Source organism: Myotis nattereri (genome assembly GCF_964212035.1).
Source record: "Myotis nattereri genome assembly, chromosome: 1".
Lineage (NCBI taxonomy): Eukaryota > Metazoa > Chordata > Mammalia > Chiroptera > Vespertilionidae > Myotis > Myotis nattereri.
Window position 1 is genome coordinate 175,632,815 of NC_138075.1, and position 24,161 is coordinate 175,656,975.

The following is a 24,161-nucleotide window of genomic DNA, read 5'->3' on the forward strand; positions in this document are numbered from 1 at the left end:
AAAGAACTTCCTTTAACATTTCCTGCAGTGCTCATCTGCTGACTATAAATTCTCTGTCTGAAAAACCTTTTTTTTAGAAGAAGATTTTTGCATACACTACAATTCTCACTGACATTTTTAATTTTTTTTTCATACTTTAATGATTTCAGTCACCCCATTGTCATTTTTAGTTTCTTCTTTTTTGGGATTTGTTGGCTTTTTTAAATCTGTGAGTTTGTCATTTTTATAGAATTGGGAAATCTTTAGTTGTTACGTCTTCAACTGTTTTTCCTGGCGCCCTTCCCCGCCTTTTCTGGACTTCAGTTATACATATCGGAGGTTGCTTGATGTTGTACCACAAGTCACTAATGCTCTGTCTAGTAATTCTTTTTCAGCATTTTCTCTCATGCTTAATTTTTATTAGTTTGTGTCCTTATGTCTTCAAGTTCACTGAATTTTTTTCTGCAATGTTTAATCTGCTGTTAATTTCATATAGTATAGTTTTCATGTTAAATATTTTATTTTTCATCAGAAGTTCATTTTGGACCTTTGGTTATCTTCTGTTTTCTCATTATATTCATATTTTTTGTTATATTCTTTAGTATATGGATCACATTTTTTAAGGTCCTGATAATTTCATTATCACTGTCATTTCGGGGCTATTTATAATAATTGATTTTTCTCCTATTTATGAGTCATATTTTCTTTTTTGTCTTTGTGTACTTGATAATTGTTGATTGCATGCTAAATTTTACATAGTTAAGTGCTAGGTTTTGTTGTATTTCTTTTAAAAGAGTATTGAACTTTGCTCTGGCATTGCAGTTATCTTGATCCTTTTAAGACATACTTTTAAGCTTTGTGAGGGTGAACATAGAAAAACCTTTAATCTAATGCTAACTTAGCCCCACACTAAGATATTACACTTCTGAGACTGCCAGTTCCCCTTGTATTACAAAGTCTCCACACTCTGGGAGGTGGGAGTGCAAACCGGTCCCAGCTTTGTTAGTTCCAGGAACTGTGTGATATACTACTTTACAGTAGTTAATTCTTTCAGACCCCACACAAGATTCCAGTCATTCAGTCTTTGTATTCACTATATAGCATTCAGTATTCATTATATCCTGTTTTTGTGTTCAGTATTCAGTCATTGATTCCAGAGAAACTTTCCCTAGATCTTGCCTTTTCAGCTGATTACTTCAGCAGTGTAATTTCCATAGTAATTATTCCTTTATAAACAGAATCAGAAATCATATGTACAAGCAGTTTTATAGGATTTCACCAAGTAAAAATTGTAATAAAGTGGTTTATTCAATTAATTCATGAGTGAAATAAGTTTCCGAGCTGCATTTCTGTTTGTTGAATTGTCATTTGGGGTATTTTTTACCCTATATACACCATTCTTTATTTTTATCATAGGTCTGGCTTCATGCACCATATGAACTTCATCTTTCCTTATTTGAACACTTCATTGAACTGCTCACAGAGTCCAGGTATTCATTAATATCTATACAGTTAGTTGTTTAGTTATTAAAGAGATTATAGTACAGTGTATAAAGTCTTCTTTCTCTTATAGTGAAGCTTCAAAGAATGCCAAATTAATGAGGGAATTCCAGCTAATCCCAAAGCTGCTACTGACTCTTCGAGATATGTCTTTATCCCAGCCTACCATTGCTGCTATTAGTAATGTGCTGAGCTTCCTACTGCAAGGTTTTCCTAGCAGCTATGATCTGCTCAGGTAGTGAAAATGTCTGTATTTATCTGTTTATTAACTGAAAGTATCACTGAGGTTAAGATGAATGAGATGATTGTAATTGGTTCTTATGCCTGTATGATATCTGTAATGTTAATACCGTTCAAGATTTTTGTAAGGCACAGACCACATGCATGTCTAGTATCTCACCTTTGTAAACAAAGCCAATTGTTGCCACTAGTTAATAATAGAATATTGCTGAGCAAAGATGTAGGAATGAGCCCAATGTAATCGATTGTCCTGGACATAACGGTGTTCAGTGTAGGGATTCTCAATCCTTCTTCCCCATGCCCTGTTACTTCTCTGTGTTCATGCCTGCATGTGCGCGCACACACACACACAGACATGCACACACTCGCGCACACACACACAGTGAGCATGCCTTCTTTATATTCTTTATTATTCAAAACAAATGATGATATTTTATTTTTGCATATTCTAATCTTTTATATGATGTGAGTATTATTTTTGCTGCTAATCTGAAATATGGTTTAAGGCCTATTTATGGGCTGTAGAAGGTTCTAGTGTTTATATGATAATTTGCATCTTACCTGAAAATGGAAGGGAAAAAAAAAACTGCCTAACCAAAGTATTTTCTAAACAGAGAATTACTTAAACTGGCCTTGACCATCACTTTTCATGTAATCTTCCAGACACAAGTGAAATCACACCTACTCATTAGAGCAGTGATGGTGAACCTTTTGAGCTCGGCGTGGCAGCATTTAAAAAAACCCTAACTTAACTCTGGTGCCGTGTCACATATAGAAATTTTTTGATCTTTGCAACCATAGTAAAACAAAGACTTATATTTTTGATATTTCTTTTATATATTTAAATGCCATTTAACAAAGAAAAATCAACCAAAAAATGAGTTTGCGTGTCACCTCTGACACGCGTGACATAGGTTTGCCATCACTGCATTAGAGTATTCCCAGTAAACTAATCTCCAATCTGTGTAACATGTAAATTATTCACATTTATTTACCTACCTCAAAAGCACTTTTTAAACTTGATGACAGATGAAAACTGAAGTTTGAAAATTATTTTGGAGATTATTGTTATTCTGAACAGCATTTATTTCACTCTTCTCCTGGTACTTAGTGATCATTTTGCTAAAATTATTACTGAAACCTATTGAGCTTTTCGTTTTCTCTACTTTACAAAATTAAGAAACTAAGGCCCAGAAAGGTTAAGCTAGCTGCCCAAGTAACAAGACTAAAAACTGATAGAGCCAGGATTTTAACTTTACCTGTGTTTTCAAAACCTAAGTTCTTAACTGCAGTGGATGCATATAGATGTTAGGACATTTTAATTAGGATCATGCTATTTGATTTGTGAAATCATTTAGATTAGTGCATTAAAGGACTTACAATTCTGGAGAAGTATAATTAAAGCATTGTAACATATACAGGGTGGGCAAAAGTAGGTTTACAGTTTGTATGGAAAATAATAGAATAATAATGATACACGAATAAACTGGTGAACTTACAACTGTAAAGCTACTTTTGCCCACCGTGTATAATGGATATAGTGATGGTCCTAGGAGAGGTAAACCAAATGCGATCACCTGAAGGTCTGTAAAAGATTACTTAAAACTGTTTTTCATTTATTTGTTTTTTTTATATTTGTTATTTGTTTTAGAGAGAGAAAAAAAGAATAAAACTCATCACCCTTTGTTTCTTATACTTAAAGGTTTGGCCAGTTTATTTCTTCTACTTTACCAACCTTTGCAGTTTGTGAGAAATTTGTCGTTATGGAAATAAACCATGAGGAGAAGCTTGACACTGGTGAGTGATTCTGGGCCTTGAGAACTAATTCCTGTGCCCTCTTCTCTGGCACAGGTCAGGCCTGCCTTAGGTGGATGCTGCCCTGTCACTTTTCTCCTTCCATTACTGCATTGGTCTCCTGCAGATGTATTTGTCTTAAATCAGTCATGTATAATATGCACAAGTTCAGAATCACACAAAATTTAATAGGATGTGAATTTTACTCTAAAAACAAAAATTTTCCCCATGTTTAGAGGATTTGTAACATTGTTCCTTTAAATAGCAGATTCTTCCAGGGTGATATTTTAACATTATTTTAATTTTTAGAAATTTATGCACATCTCTTCAGAAACACAGATACTTGCTACTGTGAATTATATCTATATTACTTTTATTACTTTTATTTTCATTTCCCTGTTAACTATTTAGTCTTAAATCTCGTAATTTAACTATGTCCTTCAAAAAGAAACTGGAAATTAAGGATTTGGATTGTTGTTTTTTATTTATGTATTTATTTATTTATTTTTTTGTTAATCCTCATCCGAGGATATTTTTCCATTGATCCTTCAGAGAGAGTAGAAGAAAGAGGGAAAAACAGAGGTAAATATCAACGTGAGAAAAACATTGATGTGAGGGCCTGGGCCAGGGAGGCACCTTCAAGCAAGGTACGTCCCCTTGACCAGAATCTAACCTGGGACCCGTTGGTCCACAGTCCAGTGCTCTAAGCACTGAACCAAACTGGCCAGGGCTTGGATTTTATTTTTATTCAATCCTTATTTGGTTATTTTTCCCTGTTGGTAGGGGAGGGGAATATTAATGTAAAACCAGATTCACATCCTGACCTTTGTTGGTCAGTGGTTGAGCATCCACCTATGAACTGGGAGGTTGCGGTTCGATTGTGGTCAGGGCACGTGCCTGGGTTGAGGGCTCCATGCCCAGTGGGGGGTGTGCGGGAGTCAGCCCATCAATTATTCTTTCTCATCATTGATGTTTCTGTCTCTCCCCCTTCCTTCCTCTCTGTAATCAATAAAAGTATATTTTTTAAAAAGGGTTCACAGCCTTTATTATCACTTATTTAGATAATGTAAATAAGAAATTTTCAGGATTCTAAAAAGAAATCTTTTAACAGACCCTTTTTTTCGTTCACTTTAATGGAAAGTACTTCTAGAAAAAAATGTTTTCTGAAAGATATATTTTTCAGTGAATTTTCCTAGAAGAAGGTTGGATATTTTATCCAACACTAGGCAATTTAATGTATTTATTTTCATTCTAGGAACTGAAGAAGAGTTTGGAGGTCTTGTATCTGCTAATCTTATACTTTTGAGGAACAGACTTCTAGATATCTTGCTAAAACTAGTTTACACATCTAAAGAAAAGACAAGCATTAATTTGCAGTAAGTAAAATCTTTTTAGAATTGATGGTACCAGTTGCTATTACTAGTTAATTCATGGTAGGCAAAAGAAAGAATTTCTAATGACTTATATTTTTTAAGCCCTGAAATTTAGAATATCTTAAGAACAAAACCTGGTCTTATTCTTCTTTATAATTGGAAATCCTAATCATTGAAATTAATGTGTTTCCTTCTTACCCATCTGTCTTTGAATAGAGCCTGTGAAGAACTGATCAGGACACTGGGTTTTGACTGGATTATGATGTTTATGGAAGAGCATTTGCATCCCACCACAGTCACAGCAGCCATGAGGATTCTTGTTGTCCTGCTGAGTAATCAGTCTATTCTCATCAAGTTTAAGGAAGGACTCAGTGGTGGAGGGTGGCTGGAACAGACAGACTCTGTCTTAACTAATAAGATCGGGACTGTATTAGGTATGGGACTTTGAAGTCAACTGCTTTAAAATAAGCTATTGTGTTTCATTTTGTTTTGAAATCTTATGTAAGCTTATACTCTTCAGTTTACTGACAACCATTAAGAATCTGAATTTTAATTAATGTAGAATAGAATGCTTAGAAAGTTTCAAATTTGGCTCTTTTTAATTGCAAATCATAATGAAGTCAGAGACAATGTTAAGATGTGGAAGCTCAAGGGAATTTCTTATGATCTTTTTATTGCTTAATTCCCTTTATGATGAAGTAAATAACAAATGATCAGAACTGAATTAATAATAATATTTTCAGTTCTTATTCTATGCCAGTTACTAAACACTTTATTTTCACAGTAACCCTATGAGATGTAAATACTATCATAGCCATATTACAGATGAGAAAGCCAAGGCAAAGGAGTGAAGTCACATGTTCAATAAAGAATACAGTGGGGCCTTGACTTACGAGTTTAATTCGTTCCGTGACGGAGCTCGTAACTCAAATTACTCGTTTGTCAAATCAGTTTTCACCATTACAATGAATTGAATGCTGGGCTGATGTTGTGGCGTTCACTGTGACGTTCGCTGCGCCAACTAGCGGTGGGGTAATCCGAATTTTAGCTCACAACTCAAAGCAAAAAATCGGCCGAGAGACTGCTGGTATCTCGAAAAACTCGTTAGTCGGGACACTCGTAAGTCAAGGCCCCACTATAGTCAACATTTTTGAGTCCAGGTCACTCAGAACCAAGCCCATGCTTGTAACAGTTATGTTAGATTGCCAATCAAAGACTTAAGCTTGCCCTGGATGGTTTGGCTCAGTAGATAGAGCGTCAGCCTGCGGACTGAGGGGTCCTGGGTTTGATTCCAGTCAAGGGCACATGCTTGGGTTGTGTGCTCATCCCCACTGTGGGGCGTGCAGGAAGCAGCTGATCGATGGTTCTCTCTCATCATTGGTGTTTCTATCTCTCTTTCTCCCTTCCTCTCTGAAATCAATAAAAAATATATTTTTTAAAGAAAGATTTAAGCTCAAAGTTTCAGCCAAGGCTTCTTATTCTTTGCTTACAGTTGTATGCTGTTTTTAACATTGAACTGAGCATTTAAGTTATATTAGAAAGTTATAGTTTGCTCTGTTAGAATCATTTGAACTGTTATATTTCTGTTTATATTAATGATCTTTAGAAAATATATTTTAAGATAATATTTTATTGACAATTGTAATCAATTCCTAAACTTTAAAAAATATGTTTGTCTTTATAACATTATATTTTAAAATCATTTGTATTCTGCAACAAGCATCAATTTACCCTTGTCAAAGGGGAAAATTAGGGATCAGAATTTATATATTTGTTTGTTTGTTTATTTTCCATCACCAGAAAGGATTTATTCAAGAAGAAAAAAGTGTTGCAACCCAGTGTGTGCAGACATAGCAAGCCATATCCACTCCCAGAATCAGAATTTAATATGTAATTTACCTGTTAAAAAATGTAAAAATATCAATAGCTGGGTGCTGTGCTGCCTGTACTACTTTCTCAAATATTAAAGTAAATTACAGGAAGACAGTTTTCAACATAGGATTATTTTATTGTTATTTTACATGTAGAAAATGAAGAAACTGCATGAGATGAAATAAGAAATTTACTATAAAATGACTTCTTGAAAAAACTTTTGTTTACAATATGAATTTTAAATTACTATCATCATAGATACTTTTATGATCTAAAAAATAATCACTATTTTGCACTGACTCTGGAGAAGGGATATAGCCTACAAATGTTAGGAATAGTTTAGTAAGAAATTTAGTTTATTGGCCTTAATAATAACTACTAAGAATAAATAATGAAAGGCACAAAATAATTGCATGGGAGTTTTAAATGCTAATCGACAGCACTGCTTCTCATTGAAGGCCAAAAACTGCAGTAGTGATGACAGCTAAGATTCATACAGTACATTATGGTTTGCAGAATTCTTTAACATGTATCATCTCATTTGGCCTTTATGTTTCTGGAGACAGGTATATATTTTATGATATCTGTTACAAATTTATAGGAAATAAACCTGATAAATACAAATTAAAGATTAATTTCTCTACTTAGGAAAGTAAGACAGTTAATTGCATGAGGTTCCTGAGTAGAGTGTCTAAGTCTCTGTATCCTGACTGTTAGACCTGCCCTTCTTCCTGTCCTATGTCATTTCAGTAGTATCAGAAAAAGATGCTTGTACCATATCTGACCTACTTGACTTTATGCCTTAGAATTTAGATGACCTTCATTGATAACTATTTACACATCGCATATGCTGCTCTGGTTCTAAAAGGGACATCTAGGTATTTAAATTTGATTCAACTTAATATAATTTCCCCTGAATATCTATCTGATACATACATATGAAATTTTCCTTCATGAAAATGCCTTCCATATAGCTGTAACTTGAACCTAAATTAAGCTTCATTGTTAATAACATATTAAATAGTCCTTAAGACTAATTATAGGGAAAAGCATGGAGTGAGAATTTAGAAAAGAAAATGAATGCTAGTGTTGATTTTCATTTAGAACATATAGTTTAATAAAAGTTTATTTTCCTATTGAATGTATAAAATATCATTTTATGTCTTTTGGGTCCTTAAAGCAAAAGGCTTTTTTATATTCATAATTTAATTTAGAATTTACTTTAACTAAAATTTACCCAGTGTCCTAATGCAGCCAGTCTTTCAGAAAGGTGGCAATGTCATTAAGAAGGCCGAGAGAGACAGCATAACTTCCAGGCTCTAAAATAGAGACATCAGACTCCAAGTCCTAGTGCCACCACTCATTAACTTGATGACTTTGAGCACATTGCATATCTTCCATCTTATGAAAAGGATAATAGCTTGTTCTAACTCATTGTGTTTGCTCAATGAGATGGTGTATTAAAGAGGTTGGTAAGTTGCTGTACAATTTTTTCTTAATTAGAAAAGCATACTTCAGAAGATTAATTCATATCACACTGAGTTGTCAATTGGGATGAGATATTTAAAAAGCCACCTAGACACAAATTTTTTTTAATCTTAAATAGGAGCAGATAATGTGCTTATTTAATTCTAGAAAAACAAAGCTGGCTATTCATTTAAATGAAATTGTTTTAGAGTAAAAATCAATCCTTCATCTCTTGGTTACTATTCACAAAAGTTTTCCATTGAAACTTTGGCCAACATTCATTCTGTGCTGATCACTGTACTGGGTGGGGTGGCAAGAGAACTAAGTGTTTTGGTTGCAGCCTGAAAGTAGTTATACAACAAAGGAAACAGGATTGATAGGAAGGCTGATGCTGTAAGCAGCATTAATAAGCAATGACCATCTCCTGGCAGAGTTGGATTTCTAGAAAGGGCTCTGAATGTTCAAATAGCCATAGTCACAGCAGGCTCAGGTTTGCTGTCCCACTGCTGGGCAACTTTCCCACAGACTTACAGCCTGTTGTAAGGAAAGATTATTTTGCTTAGTCCTGTCTTTAAATTCATAGATAATTTAAAATTAAGTAGTTTATGATAGTTTTCATGATGAAATACATTAACTATATTATAGCAGTTATATTTTTAAGTTACATTTTTGTATCACCCTGAAGTTTTGACTCTCTTTTGAATTTTACTTTATTCTTAAGGAAATGTTAGAGCTCTTTTGAGGTCATTCTTTTAATGAGCACAATTTTTATTACCTCGTGTATCTGATTATCTCGGCTATGTTTCAAGACCTGTATCCTAATAGGCAGGCTTGCTAAAGTCAAAGAGATAGTAAAGTAAAACTTGCCTGAAAGGTGAATTCAACAGTTGAACAGTTAATTGCCTATATTAATATGAATATTCTTGTGGAAACGTCACATATACTGAACTACTTTCTTTGTTAATGCAGCACAGTAATTGATTACTAATTTTGTACTTATTGTTATATTTCCTCTTCTCTTAGGATTCAATGTGGGCAGGAGTGCTGGTGGAAGATCAACAGTCAGGGAGATTAACCGGGATGCTTGCCATTTTCCTGGTTTTCCAGTCCTTCAGTCATTCCTTCCTAAGCACACTAATGTCCCTGCCCTCTATTTCCTGCTCATGGCATTGTTCCTGCAGCAGCCAGTTAGTGAGCTGCCAGAGAACCTGCAGGTCAGTGTGCCTGTCACCAGCAGCCGATGTAAGCAGGGTTGCCAGGTAGGAATTACCTAGTAAGGTGTAAGTTTAATTATATATGCCCCCGAATCACCATAGGGCAACGGGTTAACCACAGTACAACCACTGATTCCATCTCTTTCTCACATTCAGGATTTGATTTGGGACAGAAAAATCGGAGAGTAGCACAGAAAATTTTCCCAAAAAGAAATCATTTATCTCTATTTGGTCTTTTATTCTTTATGGTTACTCTATATATAGATTGTATATGCATAAAAACTTTGGATGATATTTGAATAGTGATCTAAAGAATTCCTTTGAGTTGAGTGACTTTATCTAGAAATATAATTTCATTTCTGTAGAATTAAAAATGAGGGGAGTGAATGGAGGAAAAAGGGAGACATATGTAATACCTACAACAATAAAGATTTTTAAAAAATAAAAAAAAGAATGTATGTGTATCAAAACTAATTGGGTAGGAATGACAGGATTCTTAGTGCAAGTCTGATTATAAAAATGTTTTATATTAATGGTAACAACATCTATGTTAGGAAAACAGTAAGGCTTTGCTTGATTTCTAATTGAAGACTGTTGTGGATATCTATATATAGATTATGTTGATGGCGCTGCAGAGACTTAGAAATTTAGTTTTAAACCCAACTATGTGTGCATCATAATGCCAAAGGCTGGCTATTCAAATCAATTTTAATAGTTGACAAAACCTCTTAAATGAAACCACTGAGTCTATACCCTTACATCAGTTCAAGATAAAGAGTCATGCTTAGCAGAATTTGGTTGGTTATGTAATTTTTCAAAATAAGCATGACACCATAAAGTGTTATATAAAACTGCTAGGAATAAATCTCCTTAAACAGATTTTTATTTTGTCAAATCTTATCTGTATGTAATTTAAAAGTGAATAAGATCTTTAAAAAATCCTGCTTAAAATCATCAGTTCTAAACTTTCATCTGCTGGCTAATTAGCATGTATTTTATTTGTTTTCTTTAGAGAGAAAAGTAGAAAACAATGTTTTTAACACAGGTACCTAAAACAGGAAGATACATAAATTCACTCTTTCTTTATAAAAGTAAAAATGAGTTTTAAAATGTAGGAAGGAGGGGAGAGAGGTCTCTGTCTCTTCATTATTGCTCACTTTTAACTGGTTTCAAAGAAATTGTAGAATATTAGAACTTATGAGGGTCTCTCTGGAAAAAACTGCCAGTGACTCATCTTCACTTTCCCTCTGCAGTTTGATTTAGATTCCATTTGGACATTTATCTTCGGAGTTCCTGCCTCCAGCGGAACTGTGGTCTCTTCCATTCATAACGTGTGCACTGAAGCTGCTTTCTTGTTGCTGGGAATGCTCCGCAGCATGCTGAACTCGGTAAGCTCACGAGACACTAACACCTGCTGATACTTCCTCTTCATGATATTTTTTTAAAATAGAGGGATCTTTTGAAAGCATACTTATGTATTTACAGCATGGTCTCTGGAACCTCAGCCTCCCTGGTTTGTTATCTGTGAGGCAAGGACGAACCATGCAATTGTTAAGACCCCCGAGTCTGGAACTCTGCCTGGGTTCAAATCCCATCTCTGGTACTTAAGACATACTAACTAACCTCTATGTGCCTTGGTTTCCTTATGTATAAAATGCTGGTGTTAATGGGATATGTCTCTTAGGGCTGTTGTGAGGATATAACGATTGAGTATATACACAAAGCACTTATAAAAGAACTTGGTATATAGTAAGCGCTTCAAAAGGTTAATTGATATTATTAGTGTCAAAATATATATTACAATGTGTACATTTATAATGAATATAAAGATTACATATTGTAGTATATGTTATTATAATGTTATTTTAATTTTTTAATTATTTTTATTTCAAGATTAAAATCAGTATGTTTTAGTTTGTATTTGTTTTTCCTGTCTAATTATTTTTTAACTTAGATATGAAGAATGTAAAGAGGAAAGGACAAAATGTATGTTCCTATCTGTCTTACAGTACTGTGAATAATAACTTAATTTGTTTACACAATTTAGGATTACATCATAAGAGGAATTATTAATGAGAATCTTTGGATTACAAGTACATGACAAATCTAATTGTGCTCCAACTATTCTTATGTCATTTAGAAAAGAATATTGCCATTACATGTATTAGTTTAGAATGCTTTACGATTTGTGTTTTGGTTCCTACTCATAAACAAATATAAACATCTAAGTTTTAAAGCCACTGTCTAGGGAAGTATCAAAAGATAGGCATTGTTCAGGTGTATTCTGTGTTTGTCACTGTTTTATCATCATCATTGCTGTTTTTGTTATATTGCTGTTAAGAAAAACCATACTACTGTATGTCTCCTGTACTATGAATATTCTACTATAACACAGCTTCACTTCCGACACTAGTCACCAAATATGTGGGGGGGGTTGCCACACAAACTGGCCATCCCACAATTCAGTTCAGGTCTGACATTGTTTACCTGGAGAGAGCATTAGGCCCCACAGGTTAAGGCCAATAGTTAAAAGCATTATTCTTGTCATTTTACATATGAGAGTGAGAGGCTCAGGAAGGTGAAGTAACTGAGCTTCCCCATCTTTTATCTCACCCCCAACTCAGGCACCATGGAGGATGGGGCAGTTTTGTTGGTAATTCAGCCACTATTGGCACCAGCTATAGTCATGACCATAATGTCGAATAATCAAAGCCACTGACTCCAGTTACTGAGCTGTGAGCACTTTGATGAAGAGATAGGCATCCTGCCTGGTTCTAGGGGCACTGTTTTTGTTTTAGCTTGTTTCTGGATTTGTTCTTGTGTGTAGTTTAGTAGAGTTCTGGACTATCGGTGTATCCGGTTTTAGAAGAGTAGTGAGTAATGCATTTTTGTAAAGTACTTTATAGCAGTGTCAGTTTTCCTAATGTATTTTTTTTTTCTTGTCCCTGTGACAGCCATGGCAGTCAGAAGAAGAGGGATCTTGGCTTCGAGAATATCCTGTGACCCTAATGCAGTTCTTCAGATACTTGTATCACAACGTCCCGGACCTGGCCTCCATGTGGATGAGCCCCGACTTCCTGTGCGCACTAGCAGCCACCGTCTTCCCCTTCAACATCCGCCCTTACTCGGAGATGGTAGGAAGGGGGAGGCAGTGTCAAACTGTAGTTAGTCTGCTCCAGTGGGTAGCTGATTTTTTTCCTGTCAATCTTAAGTTTCTCACCATGTTACAGTTTCATAGCTCTCTCCTTCACCTCTTATCTCATTACCTGGTGTCTGGCTCCCCACTCTCCTTCTGCTTTCCCCTAAAATAACAGTGAGCTCAGCTTCCTGTTCTCATTTACCGTATTTTGGTAAGTTCCTTGTGAGTGACTTCCTCTCCAAGTCATCGTGGATCCGTTTCTTATTTTATGGGATTGATAGCTGTGTAGTTGTGAAGTGTTCTGTCCTGGTGTGACAGAACTCTAGTCACACCAGATTCACCTCTACTTTATCTCAGGAGTTAGGCATTCTCTAGATTTAGTCTTTACAAATTAATTATATGGGTGTCGCTATTAAAAAAATGAAATATTGTCCTTTTTATTCAACTTTTCTTATTTCATCCAACTTTTATTTTTCATATTTTGTACTAAGATTAATAGAAAAATATTAGATTATAATCATATATAGGATAGATACTTCTTTTGTCCTTGAAAACAAGCCCAAAAGACAGTTATTCCTCCATAGTACTTCTGAATATCATGGTGTTTCTTCTTATTTCCACCTAAGTTCTTCATACTCATTTCTCTTCACTTATAAAGGTGAAATGCTAATTCTAAAATTGTAGGGATTTTTTAGGATAAACACAAGTATAGCATATGACCTTCACACTGTGGTTTACTTAAAATTCTAAAACCCTCATTTTTATCAAAAGTAGACCTTTATAATACTTCAGTGTCTTTTCTTTGTCAGCATCTTATACTCTGTCTTCTAGCCCTTTTTTCTTTTTCTTTTGGCTTGAAATTGGCACTAGTTTTGTCTTAAGTATTTATTTGGGTGTTTTTTTTGCTAGGTCTTTATCTGAAATTGTGACATTTGACTTCCCAGGAGGTATATTCTCAGTATGCAAATATAGTTATTCTCATTTTATTTCATTTAAGTGCAATTATCCACAGTATTTTAGAGATAAAATTCAGCATACTACCGATACACGGTTTAATCTTAGAAAGAGCATGTGTTGAGTAACCGTGGCATACCGTGAGGTACAGTACCTGATTACCGCCTTGAAAGGAGGGGCCAAGTAAAGCAAAGTGCAGTAATGCATTGAGTTCCTTATAAGTAAGAGTTGAAGAAAAATACTGGTGCTGCTACAATTTGGTTTTTAGGAAACAAAGTAAAATAAAATTGAATGAAACTAGCATCATCACTTTCTGCTTGGTTTTGCTAGGTGACAGATCTCGATGATGAAGTTGGATCTCCAGCGGAAGAATTTAAAGCCTTTGCAGCCGACACAGGGATGAACAGGAGCCAGTCTGAGTACTGCAACGTGGGTGTCAAGACATATCTGACCAACCACCCCGCTAAAAAGTTTGTTTTTGACTTCATGCGGGTTTTAATAATAGATAACCTCTGTCTCACCCCTGCGAGCAAGCAGACGCCGCTAGTTGACCTTTTGTTGGAGGTAAAGACAAATATATTCACATCTGTTTTGCATTGTTTTTATAATTGGGACATTAATAGCCAAGCACATTTGATGCCAAAAACCTATCATTTCTAATTCTTCTGGGTTGTATGGCAGAATATATCATGGACTATGGGGATATTTTAGTTCAGATGTACTATATAGCCTATCAATTTGTTTCTCTCCTTTTCTGCAAGCGTGTCCCTTTGTCACCCTTTAACATCCTTTCCCTAGACCAGGAATTGACAAACTTCTCTTGTTAGGGCCACACTGGAAATATTTTAAGCTTTGCAGATTACACAGTCTCTGTCACAACTTTTTAACTATGCCATTAGAGCTAGAGAGCAGCCACAGACAGTACATAAACTGTGTTTTAACAAAACTTCATCTGCAAAAACAGGCATAGGCTGGATGTGGCCCAACAGCTTTAGTGCATCCAGGCTCTGAAAACAGCAGATTTTATTGAAGATTTGATAGGTGCAGAAGCTGCTTTTCCCTCTGAGGAACTTCCTCCGTGCCCTCAGCACTACAGCAGCTGCGGCCGCGCCTCCTTTGCTCCCCCTAGTGGCTCACACAGTCAACCTCGTACTGAAACCTGAAACCACAGGAGATGTTTTCTCTTATTCATGGGAAACTATCTCCGTTTGGTCAATTAAAAGAAATGAAAATGTAATTTAGGTTCCAGTCATGTTAAGCATTTTAACTAGGATCCAAGTGTTTAATATTGTCAGAAAAATAGCCAAGTTTATCAGTAACCTACATGGTAGAATTTAAAAGCATACCTGATAGAACTTGTCCTTGGAAACTTTAAAAATAAAAATAGAGATGGCCAGTATCTCAGTGCATCAGGTAAGAATTTAAAGCATTCTACACAAAATGAAAATAACAAAATAAAGTTCAGAAGATGTGTGTGTGTAAAAATGTATAAGTGAGCTAAGAAATAAAATATACAGATATGAGGTGAGTGTATGGAGCCAGTAATTACAGTTTCAGTCTTAGAGAAACCCTAATAGCCCATTAAATAACCATGCATAAATGATATTATTGTCTTTTATTTTGACTTTCTGTAGCGGTCAGTAAGGAAAGTTTGAGACAGTGTGTATTAGCCTTGAGATAACCTTCTCATTGTTATAGACACTAACGTGCCCCGCTGATTAATTGTCTGGTTGTTCTAGGAAGTTGGGTGGTAGTTACATTTCAGGGAGAAGAAGACTGTCAAGATGGACACTCCCAGATAGACTGTAAATTCCTTAAAGCTAGGGACCAACTTTCATATGTCCTGTTTCTCACAAAATTCACAGTGCCTTGGTATGTTCTTTATGAATTGTTGACATTTAACTACGACAACATCGTTAGCAGTTCCAAAACAGGAAGATATGATACCAGATAATAAGAAAGTTACAAATTTGCTTTTAAAAGTTAACTTGATACTTTGAGGAAATTCAAATCTAAAACAACTGTATAGAATATACATACAAAAATATTTAGTGAAAATAGTATTTACTTTGGGTCTTCTTATGGTGTAAAAAAATAAATTACAAACTTATGATTTTAAAAGTTCTCGCTGAAGAAATTCAAGAAGAGAATTCTCTTACTCTGTATTTACCATTTACCTGCATGAAGGAAGGGGTTTAAACTGACTGATACTCAGTCTGCTACACTCGAGCCAGGCCATCTTCAGTCTTATGATTGTTGAAATTTTGTCATTAGACTATCTACTTACTTGCTTATATCTACAAAAGAGTATGTGAAATTGTCTTTATTAGTAGTCTACAAAAATAAAAGATTCCTCCCTGGCAGATTTGTCTCAAGGGTTAGAGCGTCCTCCTGCAGACTGAAAGGTCCTGGGTTTGATTCCAGTCAAGGGCACATGCCCGGGTTGCAGGCTCCATCCCCAGTAGGGGCCATGCAGGAGGTAGCCAATCAATGATTCTCTCTCATCGTTGATGTTTCTATCTCTCCCTCTCCCTTCCTCTCTGAAATCAATAAGTAAATATATGTGTGTGTGTGTGTGTATTTTTTTAATAAATAAATAAATAAAATATTCCCATTCATATACTGGCTTGAGTGTGACACTGAGGCCAGATACAAGGGAAGCAGTGTGATATTCTGAAGTGAAAGATGTCTGGTTTGAAATCTGACCTGTGTATTATGTAAGTATTTTCATCTCACTGAGCTAAATTCATTCTCTGGGGAATATTATATTCTGTCTCCTCTACATGACTGTTATGAAAGTTAAGTATACATAAGTCACCCAGGCCTATTTGGCTCAGTAGATAGAGCATAGGCCTGTGGACTAAAGGGTCCTGGGTTCAATTCCAGTCAAGGGCACATATCTTGGTTGTGGGCTCGATCCCTGGTTGGGGTGCGTGTAGGAGGCAACTGATTGATGTGCCTCTCTCACATCAATGTTTCTCTCTCTCTCTCTCTCTCTCTCTCTCTCTCTCTCTCTTTCTCTCTTCCCCCCCCCCTCCCTCTCCCTCTCCCCTCTTTCTCCCCCTCCCTTCCACTCTCTCTAAAAAAATCAATGGGAAAAATTCTCAGATGAGGATTAACCAAAAAATAAATGAAGGAAGGAAGGGAAGGAAGAGAGGAAGGAAGAAACATAAATCATCCAGTAAAAACTATTTTGAGAAAGTAAATGTGTGCTGATTATAGCTTGGCCAGCTTCAGTTCTCTTCACCCCTTATAGTTTGTCCATCTTTAAAATGGCATAAAAATTGACCCTGTCTCTGAGGGCTACTGGGAGAATTAAATAAGATAATACATTTAATATTGATAACGCAGGGCCTGGTATATGAGACTTACACAATCAGGTGGCCTGTGTTAGCTTGTACAGGGTGTCAGTGAGTCTTTTCCCAGCTCCCGTTCCTCATCGTCCTCTGCTGTCACCACCTGGCACCTTTTGGAGAGTCAAATGTGTTTGCTGCACATGACTGTAGCAGAAGGAAAGTGAAGGAGAGCAGATCATAAAGTATTTGCATACAACTTCCTGAAGGAAAGATAAATTAAGTGTGTTCCTGTCTGATACTGTAAGCAATTTTCTATAGTCTGAAGAGTTTGCTGCTCTATTCCAGCTGTCTCTCACCCCCATTCATAGGAGTGAAACCCACCCTGGCTGACTGCAGGGCAGGCAATAAACAAACCAAAAGAGAGTGGGAAGGTGGGCAGAGAGAGCACTATAAAATAACAGAGAAGAGTCAGGAGGGATATTGCAGTCAGATGAAAAAGTTCCAGACTCCCTTCTTTAAAGGTTTCAGCCCATTGGAGAGACAGCAGAATAGCAAAGAGCCCTTCTCCCAGAGCCGCAGTGCTCTCACCGTGGGCAGAGGAGACCCCCGGGCTGTTTGGCCTGTGCACAGGAGGTTCTTCAAAGTATCCCCCGGCCTCTCAAAGAAAGCTTTGATTCTTTGCAGACTGATGTTATTGACTGGCTTCACTGGTTTCACAAGAAGGCAGATCTGACAGTCAGAGGCCAGAGCAGATCACAGTGTTTACCATGTCTTCATTCTGCTCTGAACTCATCCTGTTGTCTAGTGGGCCAGCCAGGTTTACCTAAAAGAATGATGAGATTGTAGCAGAATTGCTCTTGTGCATTTGTTAACTTTAAATGGAGATTTTTAGTAGAGCTAGAGAGTATGGTATAGCAGGGGAGGTCATGAACTTTGGCATCACAAAAATAGGTTAGCCCTGGCCAGTTGGTTGGTCGTTGAACCAGGCACTGAGGGTTGCCAGTTTGATTCCTGGTCAGGGCACATGCCCGGGTTGCGGGCTCAATCCCCAGTAGGGGACGTGCAGGAGGCAGCCAATCTGTATTACACTCTCACATCAATGTTTCTCCCTTCTCTCAAATTAAAAAATATTTCAAAAAATAATAAATGAAGACTTGGGTGTGTTTTTTTAAAAAGGAAAGAGAAAAAAAGAAAATCCTATTTGTGACTTGACCACATAAATTAACCTCTCTAAACCTCAATTACCTTATCTCTAAAATGGGGATGAAAGTATCTACTTCAAAGAGATATTTTACAGATTGAGATAAGGTACATAAAACAAAGCACTGTGTTTGGTATATAATAGTAGTCCAGGGAATTACTTAAAAACAAACAGGTGCCTTTGAGACAATTATGCATGGGCATAACATCTTAAGTCCTTTAAAAATTGGGCTGCTATAAATCTCAGTAAGAACATTTGAACTCGGCACTTAGAGCCAATAACAAGTGTAAATTCTGGTCACGATCACTCTAACAACTTCAGTGAGAGGAAATCAGGATTAAATGCCCATTGGTGTTTGACCCCGCTGTAAATCCTGTAGAATACACACAAGTACTTTTAATCAAGTAAAAAATATTGTTGACTGATCAAGCTACTTCTCTATGTTCTATGGTACCTCTGTTTTACAGACTTCAAAACTTTGTCTAGTTAAGATTTGATGAAACCTACTCATTACTACTTATCCTTTGAGTTGATTGTGATCCAGAGTAGATTTACAAGTTTTTATCTGTATCTCAAAATAAACTGCCAGATCTCTTGAAAGTGAGGTATAAGAATAGATTCTCAGATATTTATTAAATATTTGTGATGTTTAGAATACTATTTTTGGAGGAATTGATTCAAAAGAAGATGATGTTTCACCTTTGCTTCAATGTTTTAAAATTCTGTGGTCAGAAGTATAAGAATATATATAATCTCGAGTTATATTATTTGAGTAAATTATTTTAATTCTTTGATACATTTAGTAATATAATTATGGTTGAGCCCTTATCTTTGTGTAGTTGGTTCTGTTTCTAATTCTTCATTTTATTGATTAGGCTTCCCCTGAAAGATCTACAAGAACTCAGCAAAAAGAATTTCAGACTTACATTTTGGATAGCGTGATGGACCATTTGCTTGCAGCTGATGTGTTACTAGGTAATAGTGTTTTATTTTCACTTTAAACGTATCTATAATCACTCTTCTTCTCTCTCTACACCCCAAGTATATCTCCTTTTTAAATTCATCTCTTTTCCTCTTCTGTGCATTTCCCCCTCTTATTGGTATCCTATATAATCGACCGAATGGTGGAACAACTGGCAAAGGGAATGATAGGTCACTATGATGCACACTGACCGCCAGGGGGCAGATGCGTAATGCAAGAGCTGCCCCCTGGTGATCAGTGCACTCCCACAGGGGGAGCGTTGCTCAGCCAGGAGCCCGGTGGTGGCGGGAGCCTCTCCCGCCTCTGCAGAACAGTGAGCCGAGCAGTAAGCAGCAAGCAGGTGGGCAGTAAGGAGCGAGGGGTCCCGGACTGCGAGAGGGATGTCCCAGGGGGATTGGACCTGAGCTGGCAGGCAGACTTCCCCTGAGGGGTCCCGGAATGCGGGAGAGCTCAGGCCAGGCTGAGGGACACCCTCCCCTCCAGTGCACAAATTTCGTACACCGGGCCTCTAGTTTTTCTATAAAGAGGAAAAGGCCCTCAGCTCTTTCCTTTGAATCTGGGATAAAGATCAACAGCAGGGAAATACTTACAGTGCTTGTCCACATCTGTGTATGCAGGGTTGGCAGGAAGAGGACAAGGAAAGAGAAAAAAATTTTTTTTAACATATTACATGAATTATTATATTTTTATGAATATCAATACTTTTACATTTTCTTTTTCATTATAATATTTATGAATGTGGAGCTCCATGAATTTTCACCCAGACAATACGCCTGTATAAAACATCTCAGAATTGCATTGCCAGTACTCCATAAACTCCCCTTCTACCCTGACCCAGATATGACTCTATAAATCATTGTCCCAACTTCTAAAACAACAGATTACTTTTCTCTGCTTTTGAACTCGATATAAATGGAATCATACAGTATGTATTCTTTTTAGTCTAGTTTCTTATACTCAACAGTGTATGAGATTTATTCAGGTTGCATGTAGCAAGAGTTCATCACTATATAGTACTCCATCAGATGAATAGCTAAACTTATCCATTTTGCTGTTGATGGGCATTTGGCAGTTTTCAGTTTGAGACAATTAAAAATTAAGCTGCTATAAACATTCTGGCTCATATGGGTCACATATATAGGGTGAGATAAAAGGTTTACAGTTGTGAGTATGCGAAACAGTTTATTCTTGTATTATTTGTTTTTTATTGTATTATTTTCCATACAAATAACTGTACACCTACTTTTTGCTGCATGTACCCTGTATGTACAATATTTATACATATCTGCTGAGTATATACCTATGAGTGGAATTATTGGGTCATAGGTATGTATATGTTATTCTTTAGGATGGCTTCTAGGACATAAATTCAAGACACATTAAAATTTTGTTTTTTTCCTGTATGTCTCTGTCTAATTACAATAAAAATACAAAATTTGTACATTTACAGTGGAGCTAACATTTATATGTGAAACTGATCCAATTTAAAGGTGAAGGAAAAGTAATGAGTTAGTATAATTGCTACTTGTGTTCCTGGTAATAATATTATTCATAGAGTCTCCATGTTCTAAAATTATCATATTTTTGCAAAGTAATTTGCCAAGAAATCTTTGGTATTGACTTAACATGCAACTCTCAAAGCATGTTATAAAATCAAACTTTTGTTTTTATCACTTGTGATACTGTCTGTGTTGTACTATCTTACTACATCAAGACACAAAATGAAGAGTTTTGCTTAATGTTGGGTGGAAATAATCACAGTCAGCAGAGGCTCTAAAATTTCTAGAAAGGTCGGGCTTAGGGGGGCATTCTGATGAAGAGCACCTGGGAGAATTAGTGTTGAACAGTATGCACATAGCAGACACTGGGAGGCTTTTACAAGAGAGACAATGCTTGGGGCAGTCATTGGGGGGTGACACCACCACCCTGGTTGTACTTTATTTTTCACAATTCTTCTGAACCTATCTTCTGCCTATAGTGCTTTGTCACTATTAAAGATTTACTCCAAAATTGAGAGTTTTGCTTAATGGTTTATTTTACCCTTTTTTAGTTTACAGCTAAAAAACTGTTGACTTTTCTCTGAAACAGAGATTATCTGTCACTGGTGGTTTAAGTTGAAGAACAGTTTGCTTATCACAGACTGTCTTAAGGCAATAAGAGATTTCACAATCTGAATCTATTACGTTTTTATCCTTCAGAAGTTGTTTCTTCCAACATTTATCATGATTTCTAGCCATGAACATCATTTTCTTACAGTAGTGCATAAGAGCTATTGGCCTGATTCCCATAGATGTGCTCATTTTGCCTTAGCCTGATCTGTGGGAGGATCTGGTTTTATGCTGGTGGATACCAATTTTCTTAGACATCTTTTTCCTGCTGGAATTTAGGGGAAGATGCATCTCTACCTATTACCAGTGGAGGAAGCTACCAGGTATTGGTGAACAATGTGTTTTATTTCACACAACGTGTGGTGGACAAACTTTGGCAAGGCATGTTCAACAAAGAATCTAAACTTCTTATAGATTTTATAATTCAACTAATTGCACAGGTAATCCATCGTCACTATTACTTGTAGAATACATGTTTTCCAATTAAAAAACTTTTCCTAAGGTGTTATAATTGTTGGAAATAAGTGTAACTAATAAGATAATGAATGTTAACATTTAACATAAAACTCAGCTTATTAAAAGTGAATAAAAAATGTAGACTTGTAACCCTATTCCCCCCTTACCCATATCCGGTGCCAGTGTGTCTCTTGCGAGGTTATCTGGTTCTCTCAGGCTATGGGCTCTCACTCTCTCCCCATGGGTATTGCTGTTTGCTGCCCAGATAACTTCCTTTTAATATAAATAATTTGTTAATAAATTTGATAAGTTTTTTACAGTATGATACATCAGTGTGTAAAGGCTAACAGAGCATGAAGAGTTGATATCAAAGGAATATTCTCTTCTTGTAATTGAATCTTTACAAAGTCCATTGTAGTCCTTGATCCTTTGAAGATGTTATTTTGGTGTGTGTTTTTGGTGCCTTTGCCTAAGGAAAATTTGCCTGGTTTAGCATGAGTGATTATTATTTAACACGTAATGTAGAAAGTAGGAAATACTGTTATCATATTTTATTAGCATATGGTGCATAGGTTCTTTCTTGTCATCTAAGAATTACTTGAAAACTAAATTTGTATTTAAGCCATATTCACCCTAACAGCTTGTGCAGTAAGAGACTACTCAGATGGCTCTTCCTCATGTTCTTGGCAGGTGTATTTTTACATAGCACTCATCTCATTAAATTCCATTATGTGTCTCTTGGATTTTGAACCCCATAATAGCAAGAGCTTTATATTAGCACCCCAGTACTTAGCATGTCATCTGGTACATAATAAATGTAGCAAATGTTCATATGTGAATGATAAGCAGATCTTTCATTTTTGCCCATGTTACTGAATAAAGTATCTTTCATATCTTCAGTCAAAGAGAAGATCCCAGGGACTGTCCCTGGATGCGGTCTATCACTGCCTCAACAGGACGATCCTATACCAGTTCTCACGGGCACACAAAACTGTTCCACAGCAAGTAGCTCTCCTCGATTCCCTCCGGGTCCTGACTGTGAACAGGAACTTGATCCTGGGACCTGGGAACCATGACCAAGAATTCATCAGCTGCCTGGCTCACTGCCTTATTAATCTGCATGTTGGAAGGTAACTCCTTTAGGTTCAGTTTGCCACCTTGAATTTGTCTTTAATGTTTTTTCACCAAAACTTTTGGTTTTATTTTTATTGATAGTAATAATTTTTTTTCTTTAATCTCAGTTTTATCTAAAACTTAATGTAAAAGGTAAAAGTCAACTGTTGCTTTTTTCAATGAAATGCGTATTTTTTTAAAATTTTCTATATCTTTAAATTTTTCATTGATCACCCTATGTCATGTATATAATTTTAAAAATATTTATTTTAAAGTAAATATACATTGTTGGAAGTTAGAGAAATAAAAAGAAAAGAATACAGTGAATAAATACAATGGTGTATGCTAAATGGGTGAAATTAATATTTTTCCATTGATTGCTTTGTCAGATATTTCTATAGTGACTGCTAGGTCCAGGCATTGAATTAAAGACTGGGGTGTGAGCAAGAAAGACCCTGTGGCAGGGCCTTGGAGCGTGCAATCTAGGAGGGAGGACAGGTAACTAAGCAAGACCAGTCAGGTGTGCTGAGTGCTAGAAGCTAGAAGCAAGGTGCTTTGGAAGCATGTACTAGGTGCCCCTCACCTGGAAGAAACACCTGCTGAGTTGTATCTTGAACCTGGTTGAGGAAGTGGTTAACCCTCCAAAGAGGTCAAGGAAGAGGGATGTAGGAAGGGCCATCTGTGTGATTGCCCAGTGGGGGGAAAAGCATGTGACACATTTGGGAAACTGCAAGTACTTCATTGCTGCTGGAGGAAAGAGTGCTGTGATTAAGACTGGAGAGGGGGCAGGGGGTCATGGACATATGAGGAGAATGTGCTTAATGAACTTTTTGTAATTTTTAGGTAGAACTGTTCATCAAAAAGTGTCTTAAATATTAAGATGTTCATCTCAATGCTATAGTTTAGTGCAATTACATTTAGTCAAGTGGATTTGTAAGATCACCCCTTAAAATGGCATTTTTATTATAAACTAGCCATTCTATTTTGTGCATCTGCTGAGTGTAGTCTGTCAGTCTTGGAGCTTTGTAATAGAGGTAATAGAGCGAACATTTACTTGTGTCTGCAGAAAATACTTAGTTATTAGAGTTTTTTAGCTATAATCATTTCCTTCATATAGTTTAAACTGACACGTTTTTCAGCAACGTGGATGGATTTGGACTGGAAGCAGAAGCCCGCATGACTACCTGGCACATTATGATCCCCTCTGACATTGAGCCAGATGGTGGTTACAGCCAAGATATTAGTGAAGGTGAGTACCTTAGTTTTTTTCCCTTTCCTTCCTACTCATTAACTGACAGTCTCCCAGAAGGACATACCTGTAAATACACTGATATGCCCACCAACATACACTGACATGGTAGCTGTGCATGTCCTTATGCCAAGATGGGAAAACCATAACCACTGATATTTCTAGACCTTAACGTTTTGTAGTAACATTGGGAGTCTTAATGATATTTACAGTTTACAGGTACT

The 24,161-nt window shown here is 36.3% G+C and overlaps 1 protein-coding gene across 2 annotated transcripts in view; it reads left to right on the plus strand.

The window, feature by feature from the left end:
- The window catches only part of WDFY3 (WD repeat and FYVE domain containing 3), a 176,933-nt gene that overhangs the window by 89,761 nt on the left and 63,011 nt on the right, over window positions 1-24,161 (plus strand). For both annotated transcript variants that reach the window (XM_081094948.1, XM_081094949.1), the window contains exons 25-37: window positions 1,396-1,469; window positions 1,553-1,714; window positions 3,422-3,516; window positions 4,769-4,889; window positions 5,103-5,320; window positions 9,249-9,484; window positions 10,693-10,827; window positions 12,394-12,573; window positions 13,863-14,096; window positions 18,905-19,004; window positions 21,399-21,559; window positions 22,476-22,705; window positions 23,828-23,937. In XM_081094948.1, the coding sequence (XP_080951074.1) occupies window positions 1,396-1,469; window positions 1,553-1,714; window positions 3,422-3,516; window positions 4,769-4,889; window positions 5,103-5,320; window positions 9,249-9,484; window positions 10,693-10,827; window positions 12,394-12,573; window positions 13,863-14,096; window positions 18,905-19,004; window positions 21,399-21,559; window positions 22,476-22,705; window positions 23,828-23,937 (2,056 nt within the window). The remainder of the gene's footprint in view (window positions 1-1,395; window positions 1,470-1,552; window positions 1,715-3,421; window positions 3,517-4,768; window positions 4,890-5,102; window positions 5,321-9,248; window positions 9,485-10,692; window positions 10,828-12,393; window positions 12,574-13,862; window positions 14,097-18,904; window positions 19,005-21,398; window positions 21,560-22,475; window positions 22,706-23,827; window positions 23,938-24,161) is intronic.